Source organism: Lacerta agilis, chromosome 6 (assembly GCF_009819535.1).
Source record: "Lacerta agilis isolate rLacAgi1 chromosome 6, rLacAgi1.pri, whole genome shotgun sequence".
Classification (NCBI taxonomy): Eukaryota; Metazoa; Chordata; class Lepidosauria; order Squamata; family Lacertidae; genus Lacerta; species Lacerta agilis.
The window spans coordinates 92,854,371-92,868,770 of record NC_046317.1 but is presented as its reverse complement, the minus strand read 5'-3'; the positions used below and the strand labels follow the sequence as shown (position 1 = coordinate 92,868,770).

Sequence of the window (14,400 nt, the reverse complement as noted above, 5' to 3'; positions counted from 1 at the left end):
CTGCAGCATTTTAAAAAATTCAGGTGGTGATTAGATCCCAAAATGAGAGCCTCGCCCCATTAAGAATTCAGCTTCACAGCAGAAATGCACAACCCCTTCTTGGTCCTCATTGAAGCTTCCAAGCAGCATCTCGGCTCCTACAAAGCTCATATTAAATGCCCACATTTGTTTATAAGTCATAGAATGATAGAATCGTAGAGCCGGAAGGGACCCCAAGAGTCATCTAGTCCAACCCCCTACAATGCAGGAATGCCTCCACGGAAGGCAGTTAAGGCCACTTGGCAGAATTCTGGATGAAATTCCCCATAAGGAAAGTGAAAATGAGGTGTGATAAAACTTCAGGGGTTATATAATTCCAAGTTGTTTTGACCAAAGAATGGAATTAAAATTACTCATTGTTTAAACGTCTCAGTAAACACACAGAGACTGCATGAGTGATAAAGGTAAAGGGACCCCTGAGCATTAGGTCCAGTCGTGTCCAACTCTGGGGTTGCAGCGCTCATCTCGCATTACTGGCTGAGGGAGCCAGCGTACAGCTTCCGGGTCATGTGGCCAGCATAACTAAGCCGCTTCTGGCAAACCAGAGCAGCGCACGGAAACGCCGTTTACCTTCCCGCCGGAGTGGTACCTATTTATCTACTTGTACTTTGACGTGCTTTCGAACTGCTAGGTTGGCAGGAGCTGGGACTGAGCAACGGGAGCTCACCCCATCACGGGGATTTGAACCGCCGACCTTCTGATCTGCAAGCCCTAGGCTTAGACCACAGCACCACCCACATCCCTGCATGAGTGATACAGTAGGTCTAATCTTTCACTGGGTTGTTGGTAGGAGACCATGGCAGGAGACCATGGAGGAGGGAGACTTTGGAGCTGAAGGCAAACCTCTGCAGAGTCACAGCGTCTGCTATGCTGTGGCTGTAGTACATTAGGTATGTAAGACAGAGATAAGCATATTATGGGAACAAAGTGGGATAATATTTGTAAAGCACCTAACATAGGGACACATACTAAATGAACATACTCCTTTCTTGGAGGTTTGTAAGCAGAGGTTGGATAGTCATCTGTCACAGGTGCTTTAGCTGGGATTCCTGCATTGCAGGGTTCCAGGTTGTCAACATCCTTCTTAAATTGTGGTGCCCAGAACTGGACACAATATTCAATGTGTGGTCTGACCAAGGCAGAATAAAGTGGGACTATAGGACATTCCTTGGTCGGGACACTATACGTAATTCTGCTGATACAACCTGGAACAGCATTAGTGTTTTTTGCTGCTGCATCACACTGCTGACTCATGTTAAGCTTGTGGTCTACTAAGACATCTAGATCCTTTTCACATGTACTAATGGCAAGCCACGTGTCCCCCATCTTATATTTGTGCAGCTGGTTCTTCCTGCTTAAGTGCTGTGGGGATTAAATGAGGAGGGGGAGAACCATGCCTGCAGCCTTGACCTCCGTGGAGGATAAGGTGGTATTATTATTATTATTTATTGAATTTATATATAAATGCAACACATTAATACATAAGAAACTGGGAAGGGCCAACTCAGGTCTTGCCATTTGCAATGTTCCACATTCCCTGCTGCTCACGACAGAGTTTGCCCATCTGTTGGATTTTTAAGGGGAAATGAAACAAATTTTAAGAGGACTGGTTTTAAGAGGGCGTGGGGGTCCTCTTTAAATTTCTAGAGTAGCTTCAGACCTGGGGGGGGGGGAAGAGAGAGGATTTGCACTTGAACAGTGCAATCCTGGACATGTCTTCCCTACTGTTTTCAAAGGAGTGTGTATAGGATTGCAAACTTTGAAATGAGCCCGCTACACCCAGAGAAAGTTGAAAGGGAGGTGTAGGAGAAGTGGGGAAATCCGCTGGATGGGAATCCAGAGCATAGATGGGAATCATAGAGCATAGGGAGTGGTGCTTTTGGAAGGGCAGTCTATATCTCCATCATTTGCCTTTTGGGGATGGGTATGCGGGGGCGGAGGGCTGGTTTGGAGGCTGGCCTTGCATGTAGAGAACCTCCAGGAATTTCCTACTCCAGGGCTGGCCACCACAGGACGGTGATGTATCTGTCTGTCTGCTTTCTTTTAAAGGGAAGTTAAATGGAGAAGAGGACGAGGAGGTGGGTGGAGGAAAGGCCTTTGGCCAGTTTACTAAACCATTTAGCAGTGGCCATTATTATTTGGAAGGAAGGGAGGGGGCGCAGAGAGAAAGCCATAGCTCCTCCAGTGGGTCAAAGCTGTTCAATTCCAGAAGTGTTGAGAACCACCCTGAGATTTGCAGGTATAGGGTGTTATACACATTAATTAATTAATTAATTAATAATAGAAGTGAGGAGTAAAGGATCTCACAACCCTTTACGTCCTTGCCCAACCCTCCAATTCCAAACTCACTAGTGAGGAAAATGTAGTCTGCACATGCACAGAGTGTGTGTATGAACTTAACAAAGCACTTAGCTTTACACTTTTAAGTACTGTAACTATTTTTAAATAAAATAGGAAATTCTTTCCAGTAGCACCTTAGAGACCAACTGAGTTTGTTCTTGGTATGAGCTTTCGTGTGCATGCACACGAAAGCTCATACCAAGAACAAACTCAGTTGGTCTCTAAGGTGCTACTGGAAAGAATTTCCTATTTTGTTTCGACTATGGCAGACCAACAGGGCTACCCACCTGTATTTTTAAATAATTATTTTGTTAACGTTATTAATGTTGTTTTATAGATTATAAATGCTGTATTGATTTGTTAATCATATGAGTTTTGCTCTAATTGTGACGTATAGCATATTTTTTATTGCTGCTTTGTTAAAAAAAATTATATATTGCAATTGTTTTATTGATTTGTTCATTACTTTATATTATTTATGCTGTATTTAGAATAAAAAAATCTTGTATGTTATTGCTATTTATTGTTTGTAAGCCGCTTTGAGATTCATTTGAATGAAAAGTGGCGTGGAAATTCAATTAAATCAAATCCGAGAGCCACTGACAAGGTGATGATGAAAAAAATCACATGGTTTTCAACGGGGCTTGCTCCCTGGTAATTATGCATAGGATCGCACCGCAACGAAAGACTAAAGTACTGAATTCACAATCCCAAAATCAATGCTGAGTGGCGTTCTGCACAAATTCAAGGGCACCGTGTCTTTTAATCCGTCACGCATGTAGAAGTGGGCCCCCAACCCTTTCACTCTCTCCCCAGGAACACTCTGCACATGCTCAGACACCACTCTTTTCTCATTTCACACGTGCTGGGGCGAAGCCACGCCCCCCGGCCCGCTAGTCAGCAGCAAGGGCATTCTGCACATGCTCGTCGGCACCGGCTGTTTCCTTAGCATTTCGCCGGTCGCAAATGAGGTCAGCGCGAAGCTGTTGTAGGTTTCTAACCTCCGCCGGGAAAGAGGAGCACCTGCCCCCGATCCAGCAGCGCCCCCGGGGCGTCTCCCGGCCTCTCCCGCGTCGTCCGGGTCCGCCTCCCCGCCGAGCTGCGCGCCCGGGCGGGCCCGCTTGGCAGCGTGTCCGGCTTTCTCCCGGGCGCCCTCCTCTTCGCTCGGCAGGCTCGGAGCGCCCCCTGTGGCCGCCTCGCTGCCCCCGGGGCGCCCCTCCCTCTCTCCGTCCCTGCCCGCCCGCCTGCCTCCTTCCCCGGCCGCCTCGTCGCCGGGCAGCCGCGCCGTCCTTGCCCTAGCTCCGCATCCCGTCCTTGGCGCGCCCCGCCCCATCCCTCGCCGGCCAGCAGCAGCGCCGGCGGCAGCAGCCCGTCGTTGCGCGCGGCGCCCCGGGCGAGGACGAGCCGAGGCGGCGGCTCTAACAGGTGGGATCCCGCGGCGAGGGGGCGGAGGAGCCAGCGGGCGGGGGCAAAGGAGGAAGGAGCGACGAGACCCAGCCCCAGCCGCCGACACCGCCTGCCAGGCGAGCTGGTGTCCGCGCCACAGGAGCGCCTGCTGCCGCCCGAGCCGCCGGTGCCTTTCCGAGCGCCGCTGTCCCGGCCGCCTCCGTCCCGCCTGCCCGCCGCGTCGCCGGCCTCGCCCGCCCGCCCGCCCTCGGGGCTCCTCCTTCCGCGCTCGCCTTGGCCACGCCACGCCAGGCAGGGCGCCGCGCTCGGCGCTCGCTCGCGCTCTCCGCCCGGGACAGGGGCTGCTCCGCCGCCACCACCCGATCGCCCGCGATGCCGAAGCCGACCCAGCCGCCGCCGCTTCTGCTGCGCTCGGCCAGCGGCGGCAGCCGCCCCGGGGACAGCGAGCTGGGCCGGCAGTTCCGGGACTGGTGCCTGCGCACCTACGGCGACTCGGCCAAGACCAAGACGGTGACCCGGAGCAAGTACCAGCGCATCGCCGAGGTGCTGCAGGGGGGAGCCGGCGCGGGCGGCGGAGGCGGCGGCGGAGAGAAAGGCAAGTTCCAGTTCTGGGTGCGCTCCAAGGGCTTCCGCCTGGGCAACGGCGCTCGGGAGCCGCCGGCCGCGGCGGCGAAGATGGGTCAAGTGGTGGTCTATGTGCCGGTGAAGACGGGAACGGTTAGTGCGCCCCAAGCCTGTCTGTGCGTCCGTCCATGTGCAGTGTCTGTGTTTTCCCGGATGGGTGGGTGGGTGCGATTGGGGGGGGGATCGGCACCGCAACGCCCCGGAGGGTGTGTGGGAAAGAGGGTGTGTGGGTATCCCGGCCCAGCCTATCCCGGCACCTCCCCAACCCCCAGCCCTGTCCCGTCCCGTCGCACCCTGTCCCGTGCCGCATGGCCAGGAGGGCGCGCTGGAGCCAGACAGATGCCCGCGCCTCCAGCCGCGCCCCCTCCCGCTGCCCTCCCCTCTCCCTTGGCACAGCAGGAGGTCATTTGGGGGTGGGAGCAAAGTGGGGGCGGCGGCGGCGGCGGCATGGCTGTGTGCTCTCGCGTCGCCAGCGCTCTCCTCGGCGGGGTTGGGACAGTCTATGCTGCCAAGACCTCCCCCCTCTCTCCCTCACCGCCCCGGGAGGTCATTTTTTTTGGGGGGGGAGCGGAGACGCTGGGGAGGGGGAGGTGCCCCGCCTCCTCCTTCCAGTCCGCCCCCCCCCCCGTCTCCTCCAAATGTCCCACTTCCTCGACCTCAGCAGGCGCCGGAGCGGGGCTGGGGGCGGGGAGCGAGGTCGCCTCTGCGCGGGGCAGCCTCTCTCCCCGCGCCCCTCCCGGCCCAGCCAGCTGCAGCTTCCACCCCCCCCCCTCCACCGCCTTCCTCGTGCCAACGGATTTGGGGCCAAATCGCCCCCTCCTCCGGGCAGGCGCGCGCGCGCGCGGGGAAGCACGATGGAGAACGGACCCCCACCCAGCCCCTTCCCCGCTGCCCCCTCCTGGCCCGGCGCCCCTCCACCTGCTCCCCCTCGACTGCCTTGTCCCGGAGAGGAGGAGGGGGAGCCTTTCCCCCTCCCCTCCCCCCCTTTGCCCCCGAGGGGAGGGGGCGGCCAGGGCAGCGCCGGGCAGGTTGCGGCGCGCGGCCCCGGCTGCGCTCGGGGGTCTCCGCTGCTTGCCGCCTGTCCCGCCGAGGCGCCCTCATTGTTCCGCGCCTGTCCGGCGGCCGAGGACGCTGCACCGCCCGCCCGCTCGCCCTCCGGCCCGGCCCGGCCTCCGCACACCCCCACGGCCTCGCCTCTGTCCCAGCAGGCTGCTGGCCCGGGAAGGCGCAGCCAGCCAGCCGAGCCGGGCCCCTGCCGCTCCCGCCCGGAGCCCGCATTGTTCCCTTGGCGAAGGCCGGGGCGCTTTCTCCACCCCCCCCCCCCCAATTTAAACTTTCTGCCGGCTGTAGCGGGTGGGGTGTGCGGACGGGGCGGGGCAGCCAGGAGCCGCCTCGTGCATTTGGACATAGGCGCCCGTCCCCTCCCTGGGCCGCCCCCGGCCCGTCCGCAGCCACCCACCCATCCCTCCATCCTCCCTCCCTCTGCTCAGCTGGCTGTGCCAGGGTGGGCTTGGGCACGCTGGGAAATAGATGGGGGGGGGGGGCTCTTGCTCTCTCTCTCTCTCGCTCCCCCCCCCAGCGCTCTCTCTCTCCAGCTCGCGTCTCTCTTCCCCCCCCCCCCCACCCCGCCCCGGCGAGCCAGCCCGTCCCTTGCACCATCTGCCCAGGAGATTGGGCGCCTGGCAGACAATTGCTCGGAGGTGGCCTTGCTGGAAAAAAGTGCACTTGCGCCTGTGTCCCCCCCTTCCCCTCCCCCCCTCCCCAAGCAAGGAGGCACCAGCTTAGCTCTGCTGCTGCTGCTGCTGCTGAGCTCAAGGGTTGGCAGGGAGAATATTCTCCATGGGGAAGAAAAGTGTCTAGCAGAGGAGGAGGAGGAGGAGGAGGGATTACTTATTTATTTAATATTTCCCCCCTCCTTCCTTCTCCAGCGCTCCTCGCAGGCTTGCTGCTGCCATCAGGAGGGCACAGGAGGGGTTTTTTTCTTCTTCTTCTTTCCAGGCTAGGGGGGAGGATGCCATGAGGGCAGCCCATCTGTGTGAAATGGGGCACGGCTTGCCTCCCATCTGGCCTCCCTGGTTATGGGGGGGGGGAGGAAGGCCATTCTCTTTCCCCTTGCCCCCCTTTACGCAGAGAGCAATTTTGGGGGTGGGGTGGGGTGGATTTTATTGTTGGAGCTATATTTGGAGAGGTATGCTGAGGACTCTTAATGTTGCAAACACCTACTGAAGGTACCAGAAACCCATCCTTGCCTGCTTGATACTTCTCTTTCCTGGTTTGTGCGTCCTGCTTTTCTCAAATGATGTGCTTGTTTGGGGGGGCCCCACGGGGCCTGGGCTGCCTCCTTCCCCAGAGCTTTTGTGTTGTGTTGCGCACGCATGTGAGTTCTCTCTCTCCCACACACACACCCTTAACCAGTCGCTGTGTGATTTGGGACATCCTGGGGCCCCCAGGGTCTGCCTTGCACAGTGACAAGCAGAAGCCAGGGAAATCCTCTGTGTGTGTGTGTGTGTGTGTTGAGCCTCTGGGCCCAACATTTGCTTCTCTTTCCTGCGGGACCCACTGCACACCCCCTAGGCTTCTCCAAATCAACAAACCGCATCTTGGCCTCCGACTGAGGTTCAGAGGAGGGAGCCAAGGAGTCCCCAGTTCAATTCTCAGAGATTGCAGCACCTGCAGGCAGAGGAACGGGGATGGCTGCTAGGGAAGAAGGGAACCCAAAATGGCTCCAGCCCCTCTGCCATCTGTCTCAAACCCACCTGACCAGTTTTTCTGTCCCAACTTCCCCTCTCCCAATATTTGTGTGTGTCTCTTTTTGTTTGCGTTCGGTTTAGCTTTTACCTTAGTCAGGGGAGCTGCAACTATTTTTTTGCATGCAATAATAAAATAGTTTGCATGTGCAAAGGAGGTGCCATCTCTTGCTTAGGTAGCCTGATGGGACTGTCCTGGGACGTCCCAGTGCGTGAGTAGGGGAAGTCAAGGAGCGCCCCCCCCCAAAAAAAAATTCCTCCCCAGTGTTAGAAATTAGCCAGGCACGTTTGGCAACTGGCACAGGTCCAATTGCGACCATGGGGAAGTCTCTGGATGCCAGGTTGGCAACTCAACTCTCCATTTGGCTGGGCTCTACAGCTTTCTGGAGCAGGTAAGCAGAAGAGCTTGTGTATTGCAATCATAGCCCACCTTTTCCTCCAAGAAGTACATGGTTCACCCCCGCTCCTCAGTTGATCCCTACAACAACCTTGCGACGTAGCTTAAGAGGCTACCTACGACCCAAGGTCACCCAGTGAGCTTCAGAACTTAAATGGCAATTTGAACTCTGATCTCCCAGGTCCTAGTCCAACACTTGAATCACTATTTTATTTTTATTAAATTTTATTAAATTTGCATACTACCCTGTGCCCGCAGGTCTCACATTACACCCCACTGGCTTCCTAGAGTCCTTTTGCTATAGGGCAGCTCTATGAATTAAGTAGGTAAATAAATAAATATGGGGAAAGCAAAATGTCACTTAGAGAAGGATCTGAAGTATTTTCCTTGAAGCTTGAATTTATTTATTCTGGATTGTTTTATTTTATGTGCTAATGTGTTGTGGACCACTTTGAGATTTTTATTCTTTAAGCTATAAAGTAGTGTAGAACTGAAATGCATGATGATGATGATGATGATGATAATAATAATAATAATAATAATAATAATGTTCATTGCATTCCGTTGTGGCCACCGTAGCCTATGTTTAAAGGTGCCATTTGGCGATTAGCGCATATACCTGAGTTTCTAACACCGTTCCTCCCTCTTAAACACTAGGGGAGTGCATAGTTCCTGCATTCTCCTGCACAACCCCAAAAGAGAAGAAAAGTAGGTTTCTTGGCGTAGTCGCTATTTATTCCAGAAGTTGATTGGGCCCAAGGGCTGGATCTGCCCCCCTCCAACTCCAGCACCTTTAATGCCCCCCACCTCTGGGCCCCATCCCCCAAAGCACAAAGTGGCTGTTTTCTGCCCTCCCAACCCTGTGGCCATTTCCCTGTGTGGACTTCATGGGACCTGCATGAGACAGTCCTGGGAGGAAGTGTGTCTATCCTTTATGATACCGCCCTTTGCGTGTTTCGAGAGGAGGAGGAGGTAGACCGACAAAGCCAGCATTAGAGAAATGCGTGGAGCAGAGGGCCATCGGTGGCCCTGCCCTCCGCAGCTGGAGGCAGCAATGCTTCTGAATACCAGTTGGTGGCTGGAAGCTGCAGGAGGGGGGAGAGTTACCTGTACTTTTGTGCTGGGATCCTGCTTGTGGATTTTCCTTTAGGGTGCCTGGTTGGCCGTGGTGGGAACAGGAGGCTGGGCTAGGCGGGACCCCTTTGGCCTGATGTTGCATGCTCTTCTTATGGTCTTATGTAATTTCGTTACTGTTCCTTCCTTCCTTCCTCCCCCCAACCCAAAAGGGCCACCCTCCCCATGTCTTGTGGGTGCTGCTGTTGTTTTGCAATGCTGCTCGCCTCTGCTTTTCCACCTGGGCTTGGAACTGGGGGAAATGCAGGCAGGCAAACGCCTTTCCTTTGCAGCATATTCAATATTGTGCTTCTCTCCATAGGCTTTGGCGGGGGTGGCGGCGTTTCTGACTAAGACGTCTGCCTCTTTTCTCCCTGGGTGGGGAGGGGGGGGGGCGCTGCGGCGGCATTCCTCGGCCAGCAGAGTCTCCTTACATCCTGTCCCATCCTCCTCTGCCAAAAATGTGCAGTGACCTTGCTGGGTGGTTGCTGTGGGGCGACCCGCTCTGTGACCTGTTGCTCCAGCCTTTGCATTTGCCTTTTGCTCGCTGGGGGGCGGGGGGGGGGGGAGTGAGAGGCGGAGGGGAGAGGAGGCCGCTAGCTAGCCAGGGCAAAAAAAACCCCCGCTGCTGCCGAGATGCTGCTAACTGGGGCAATTAGCTCTGCCAATTAGTAGTGCAAATGCTTCCCAGCCAGTTTCTCTCTCCTCTCCTTCCCACCCCTGGGGCTTTCTGGAAGTGGAGTGGCACATTCCCACTGTTGCCACTGCAGGTTGTGTGTGTGTGTGTGTGTGTGTTTGTTTGGAGGGGAGGCACTCTACTCTCCAAAACGTCCTTGGGTTTTGCAGGCAAAGGGGTTGGGAATCCAGGCGGGTCCGCTGAGCAGGGAGGGGGCCCTCTGCCAGGTCCTGCTCAGTGTCTCCAGGTTGTCGGGTCGGAAATCTGAAGTCCAAAGAGATAGCAGAGGAGCGGAAGAATGTGCTAGGGATCCTCGCGGCAGGGATAAGATCTCGCCTCCTCATGACATCTCTGGCCTTGCTTGCGGTCAGAGAGAGTGGGCGTCCTCGGTTCCTCCGGCCGGGCAGAGGAGATGTCTCGGGCTCTTGCTCGCTGGGCCTAACTTTCCCCTCGCCCTCCTCCCCAAGCCCAGACCCAATCGGCTTCAGGTGGATTGGGACGCTGCTGCTGGCTGTCCGCTCCCCCCCCCTTTCATCTGCCAGAGGGATGGAGGCACCAGATGGTGCTGTGCTTTTGGAGAGCCGGGGTGGGACAGGCGGCCAGGCCTGTGTCTGGCACTGGAACTCTCTGCATGTCAGTTTTCCAGGCGAGAAGGTCTTTCTCTCTTGTGTGAGAGCGCCAGACAAAGGCCTGGCCTGGGCTGCTGGATACGTCTCTCTCCCCTCTCCCGCCAGCCCCCAGGGAGGGTGTGTGCTTGGTAACTGGTGCAGAGTGATCCGTGAGAAGCCCCTGGGCCATCCTGCAAATACACCAGCCCCTCCCAGCCAGGGCTTGGCTTTGGGTGTGTGTCAAAAGGTCCCCTTCCCTTTCGGCCTCCTCTCCTTCCATTTACGCTTCCGTTGGGATTCCTGCATTGCAGGGGGGGGGGTTGGACTACAAGACCCTCGGGGTGCCCGGCCACTTTAGAGTTCTTTGAGTCTATGATTCATTGCCGGCATAGGCAAACTCCGGCCCTCCAGATGTTTGGGACTACAATTCCCATCATCCCTGACCATTGGTCCTGTTAGCTAGGGATGATGGGAACTGTAGTCCCGAACATCTGGAGGGCCGGGTGATTGCCTATACCTGATTTACTGCATCTATCTAGCGCCTGTTCCTCCCAGGCAGTGGACGTGGTTCTCATTTAATCCCCACAACAACCCTGCGAGGTTTGCTAGGCTCGGAGGCGGTGACCAGCAGCCGAGGTCATCCAGTGAGCTTGGACCCTGCTCTCCTGGGTCATAGTCTGACACTGCGCCACACCTAGGTTTTTTGTGTTTTTTTAACGGGGTTCGCCGTGCGGTCTGGCCGGATCAATGCTGTATTTCAGCCAGTCGAGTCTCGTTCTTCAGCTTGTCATGGTTACAGAACACAGGCCAGCCTAGCGGGAGAGATTCACATCTCTGGCCGGCTGCGGCGCAGACTCTCGGGGTGAGTCAAAACTGCGCTGCGAGATGGGCCTTGATTTACGACGGGACTTCGGGGCTTGAGAGTTCCTGTTGTTTGTTGCTGTCTCTGGTTTTCCTGCCCCCGGAGCTCTCTGGATGCCACGGAGGCTCAGGGCTATCAATGGATAGGTTGGCTATGCCCTCTCGTCACAGACGGAGGCAGCAATTCTTCTGCATGCCAGTTGCTGGAAAGAAGGGGGAGGGAGAAAGGGCTCTTGTGTTCGAATCCTGCTTGGGAGTTTCCCACAATAGGCATCAGGTCGGACACTGCGAGAACAGGGATTTCTGGGCAGGATGGGCCACTGGCCTGATCCGGTGGGTTCTTCTTGTGTTCAGTGACAGCTGACGGATGGTCACCTGCCATGGATGCTTTAGTTGAGATTCCTGCATTGCAGGGGGTTGGACTAGATGACCCTCGGGGTCCCTTACAGCTCTCCGATTCGGTGATTCTAAAGGTCCATTTGGGGGTGGGAGCTGGAGAAGGGGAGACTATAAGTCAGCGGAGAGCTGCATGAATCCCTAAATTACGCATAGTCTATGCTTCCAGGCACAGAGGCAGTCTTATCTGGCAAAATCTAGGAGGCCCTCCTCCTGTTCTTCTAGGGGCTTAAGTGCTGCTTGCTGCTTTCATATGGTGGGCACCTGGTTGGGTGCCGGGAGGACAGGGTAGTGGCCTGCTCCAGCAGGGTCATATGGTGTCCTGGTGGAACCTCCAGTGCCAGAGGCAGTCTACCTCCCTTTGCAGGTTCTTAGGCTCAGGTTACATCCTTAGAGAGCCTCCAGCGCCAGAGGCAGTCTACCATGCCGTTTAGGTTCTCGGGCTCCTGTTGCCATGCTGAACCCTAGTCAGCAGTTACGGTACTTTGCAGGGGGTGGGGTTCACTCAGGAAAGGATGCAAGGTGGGGTGCTCAGGGAGCCAGGATCCTCTCCCACCTGCCCTACAAACTGGACTTTAAAGAAGATAAGCTGCACGCCTCTTTTCAGAAACAGGATTAGCAGCTGAAGGCCCAAGGACAAATCCAGCCCATTGAGAAGGTTCTGCTGGGGTGGAATATGATATTCCAGTCCACATTAATGCAGAGCACAGATTGGGGTTCAGGGGGTGGAAGAGGACCCCCCATGGATGTTACTTTGAGTCTTGTGGCTGTGCTGCTGTTTCCCGAAGCCATGCCCCTACTTGCACTGCCCTCCCCGGCCCCATCAAAAAGCACCACAACTGTATCACCCTAATCGTGGAGTCGGAAGGGACCCCAAGGGTCCTGTAGTCCAACCCCATGCAATTTCTGCAACGAGGTCACAAATGGCTGTGCTGCCTGGAGCGGATGGGAGGTGCACTTGAGAACACCTGGGGGGGCAACACCAGGTTGGCACAGGTGGGTTTTGTGGATTAATTGCTCCAAAAATCAATGGGCCAGGCAGCAGGCTTCTTAGAAGCAATTATAATTGCTTACAGCGCAAGCACTTGAAATCCATGGGCGGCAACCGCCCTGGTTCTCTCGCCCAGGAGAATACCTTTTCTGTTACGAAGCTTTGGAAGTTGCCTGAGAGATGCCAGACGAGCTTTGTCCATCTCAACCAGCTTTCGCCAACCTGGTGCCCTCCAGATTTTGCACTACAACTGCCAGCACAGATTTTGCACTACAGCTCCAGCCAGCACAGATGGAGGGTGCCAGGGTTGAACCCGAGACCTTCTGCATGCCAAGCAGATGTTCTCCCATTGAGCAGCAGTTCCTCCCGGGACATGTATGCATGCATCTGCTAAGGAACAAGAGAAAGAATGCTTGCTTCTTTCAGAGCCAGTGTTGTATTCATATGCAAATATATGTACATCCAATCAATTCAATTTGTTAAGATAATATTAATTGGCTTAAGATTTCTTTTCATCTTGTGACCTCCCTGGACTGACTCCCTTGTCTTCTGCGCTCTTGTAGGATTCGGCGTCCTAAGAACTTTGCTTGTTTTGAGAGAAATCAAGTTCCTAGTCCTCATGGGGCAGCCTTTCCCAACCAAGTGCTCTCTAGGTTGCTCAATGGCCACACTGGCTAGGACTGATAAGAATTGGGAGGCCAAAACTCAGGAGGGTACCAGGTTGCAGGAAGGCTGAACGGAGAGACATCTTTGAATGTTGGAAGATTGGGGACAGATAAAAGAAAGTCCTCCACGCAGTGCTTTGTTAAACTGTGGAACTCCCAACCACAGGAGGCAGTGATGGCCACCAACCTAGATGTCTTTAAAAGAGCATGAGATCCAGCAGGGTTTTCTTATGTTTGTATATATTTATGCTGGCTGTGGCTGATGGGAGTTGTTGTCTCATCTGGAATATCGCCTCTCACCTTATATACCCAGCTGATCACTGCAGTCTGCAGGAGAGGGCCTTCTGCAAATACCATCTTTGTCAGGAGGTCCCTTCTACAGCTACGGGGTCTTTAGAGTGGTGGCCCCTACATTTGGGAGTCCCCTCCTTTTGAACATTAGAAAGGCGCCGTCTCTGCGGCGGAAGACTTTCCTCTTTCAACAAGCCGTTAAGGTTGAGGTATTTCCAGGACCGCATCTGCGTTGGAATCATTTTTGAGAAGTTTTTAATTCTGATTTTAAGTTAAATTACCCCTTGCTTGCCATTCCGTGCTCCTTTGTCGGGGAGATTTAAACAGAATACAGGAAATAAAACAAATAGCAAATGGCTCAAAGCATCTGGAAGGCACAGGGTTGGTGAAGTCTTCCCTGGTGTAAGGGGCGAGAAATGGATCTCGCCTTTCATAGAGTTGGAAGAGGGACCCCAAAGGTCATCTAGTCCAGCCCCCTGCAATGCAGGGATCTTTTGCCCATTTTGGGGCTTGAACTCAAGGGATCAAGAGTCTCATGCTGTATTGGCTGAGTGATCCCAGTCGGAATAACTCAGGGCGGCGTCATTCGGCTCCCGTCTGCAAAGTGGGGGGGGGGGTGATAAACTTTGGCCTACCTTACAAGGTTCCTGCAAGCATTGCCTAGATCAGGGGTCGGCAACCTGCGGCCCATGGGCCACAAGCGGCCCATGGGGGTCGTTTAACCGGCCCACGAGCAACCCCTGAACCGAGCTGCCTGCTTGGCGAGTCCCCACGCATTGTGCTAAACTGTCACAGCACGAAGCGGGGACTCGCTTCCGCGGCGCCGGAAATCGCGTCTGCACAGACACGATCCGGCCCACGGAGCGATCTCCGCTGGAGTGAACCAGCCCAGGCGAGGTAAACCTTGCCAACCCCTGGCCTAGATAATGTGCACGAAGCGGTTTGAGCATTTCAGAATTCTGTCGAGTGTTTCTTCAGCCTTCTCTCGTGGTTCCTGTGTCTGCCCCATCTTTCCCTTGAGACAAAAGCCCTGCGTGGAAGGCGAACTCCCACATGTGCGGGAGAGAGAGAGAGAGAGAGAGATCTTTGCTGTGCTATTTTTGCAATTAGCTCTGTAGAAGCCACACTGGCAGGGTGGGTGGAATTAAGGATATAAAACGGCCTTTCCTCGATTATTTGCACATAAGAGCTGGCATGACAGGAGCCTGTAAAATTATGCATGACGTGGGGATAGCATGAGAACTT

General features: G+C 55.1%; 1 protein-coding gene across 3 annotated transcripts in view; it reads left to right on the top strand.

Moving 5' to 3' along the window:
* Positions 1-4,356: 4,356 nt before the first annotated feature.
* The window catches only part of NOL4L (nucleolar protein 4 like), a 145,807-nt gene continuing 135,763 nt past the window's right edge, over positions 4,357-14,400 (top strand). For 2 of the 3 annotated variants that reach the window (XM_033153880.1, XM_033153879.1), the window contains exon 1: positions 4,357-4,503. In XM_033153880.1, the coding sequence (XP_033009771.1) occupies positions 4,462-4,503 (42 nt within the window). In that variant the 5' untranslated portion in view covers positions 4,357-4,461. The remainder of the gene's footprint in view (positions 4,504-14,400) is intronic. The other variant, XM_033153878.1, reaches the window with a different exon arrangement.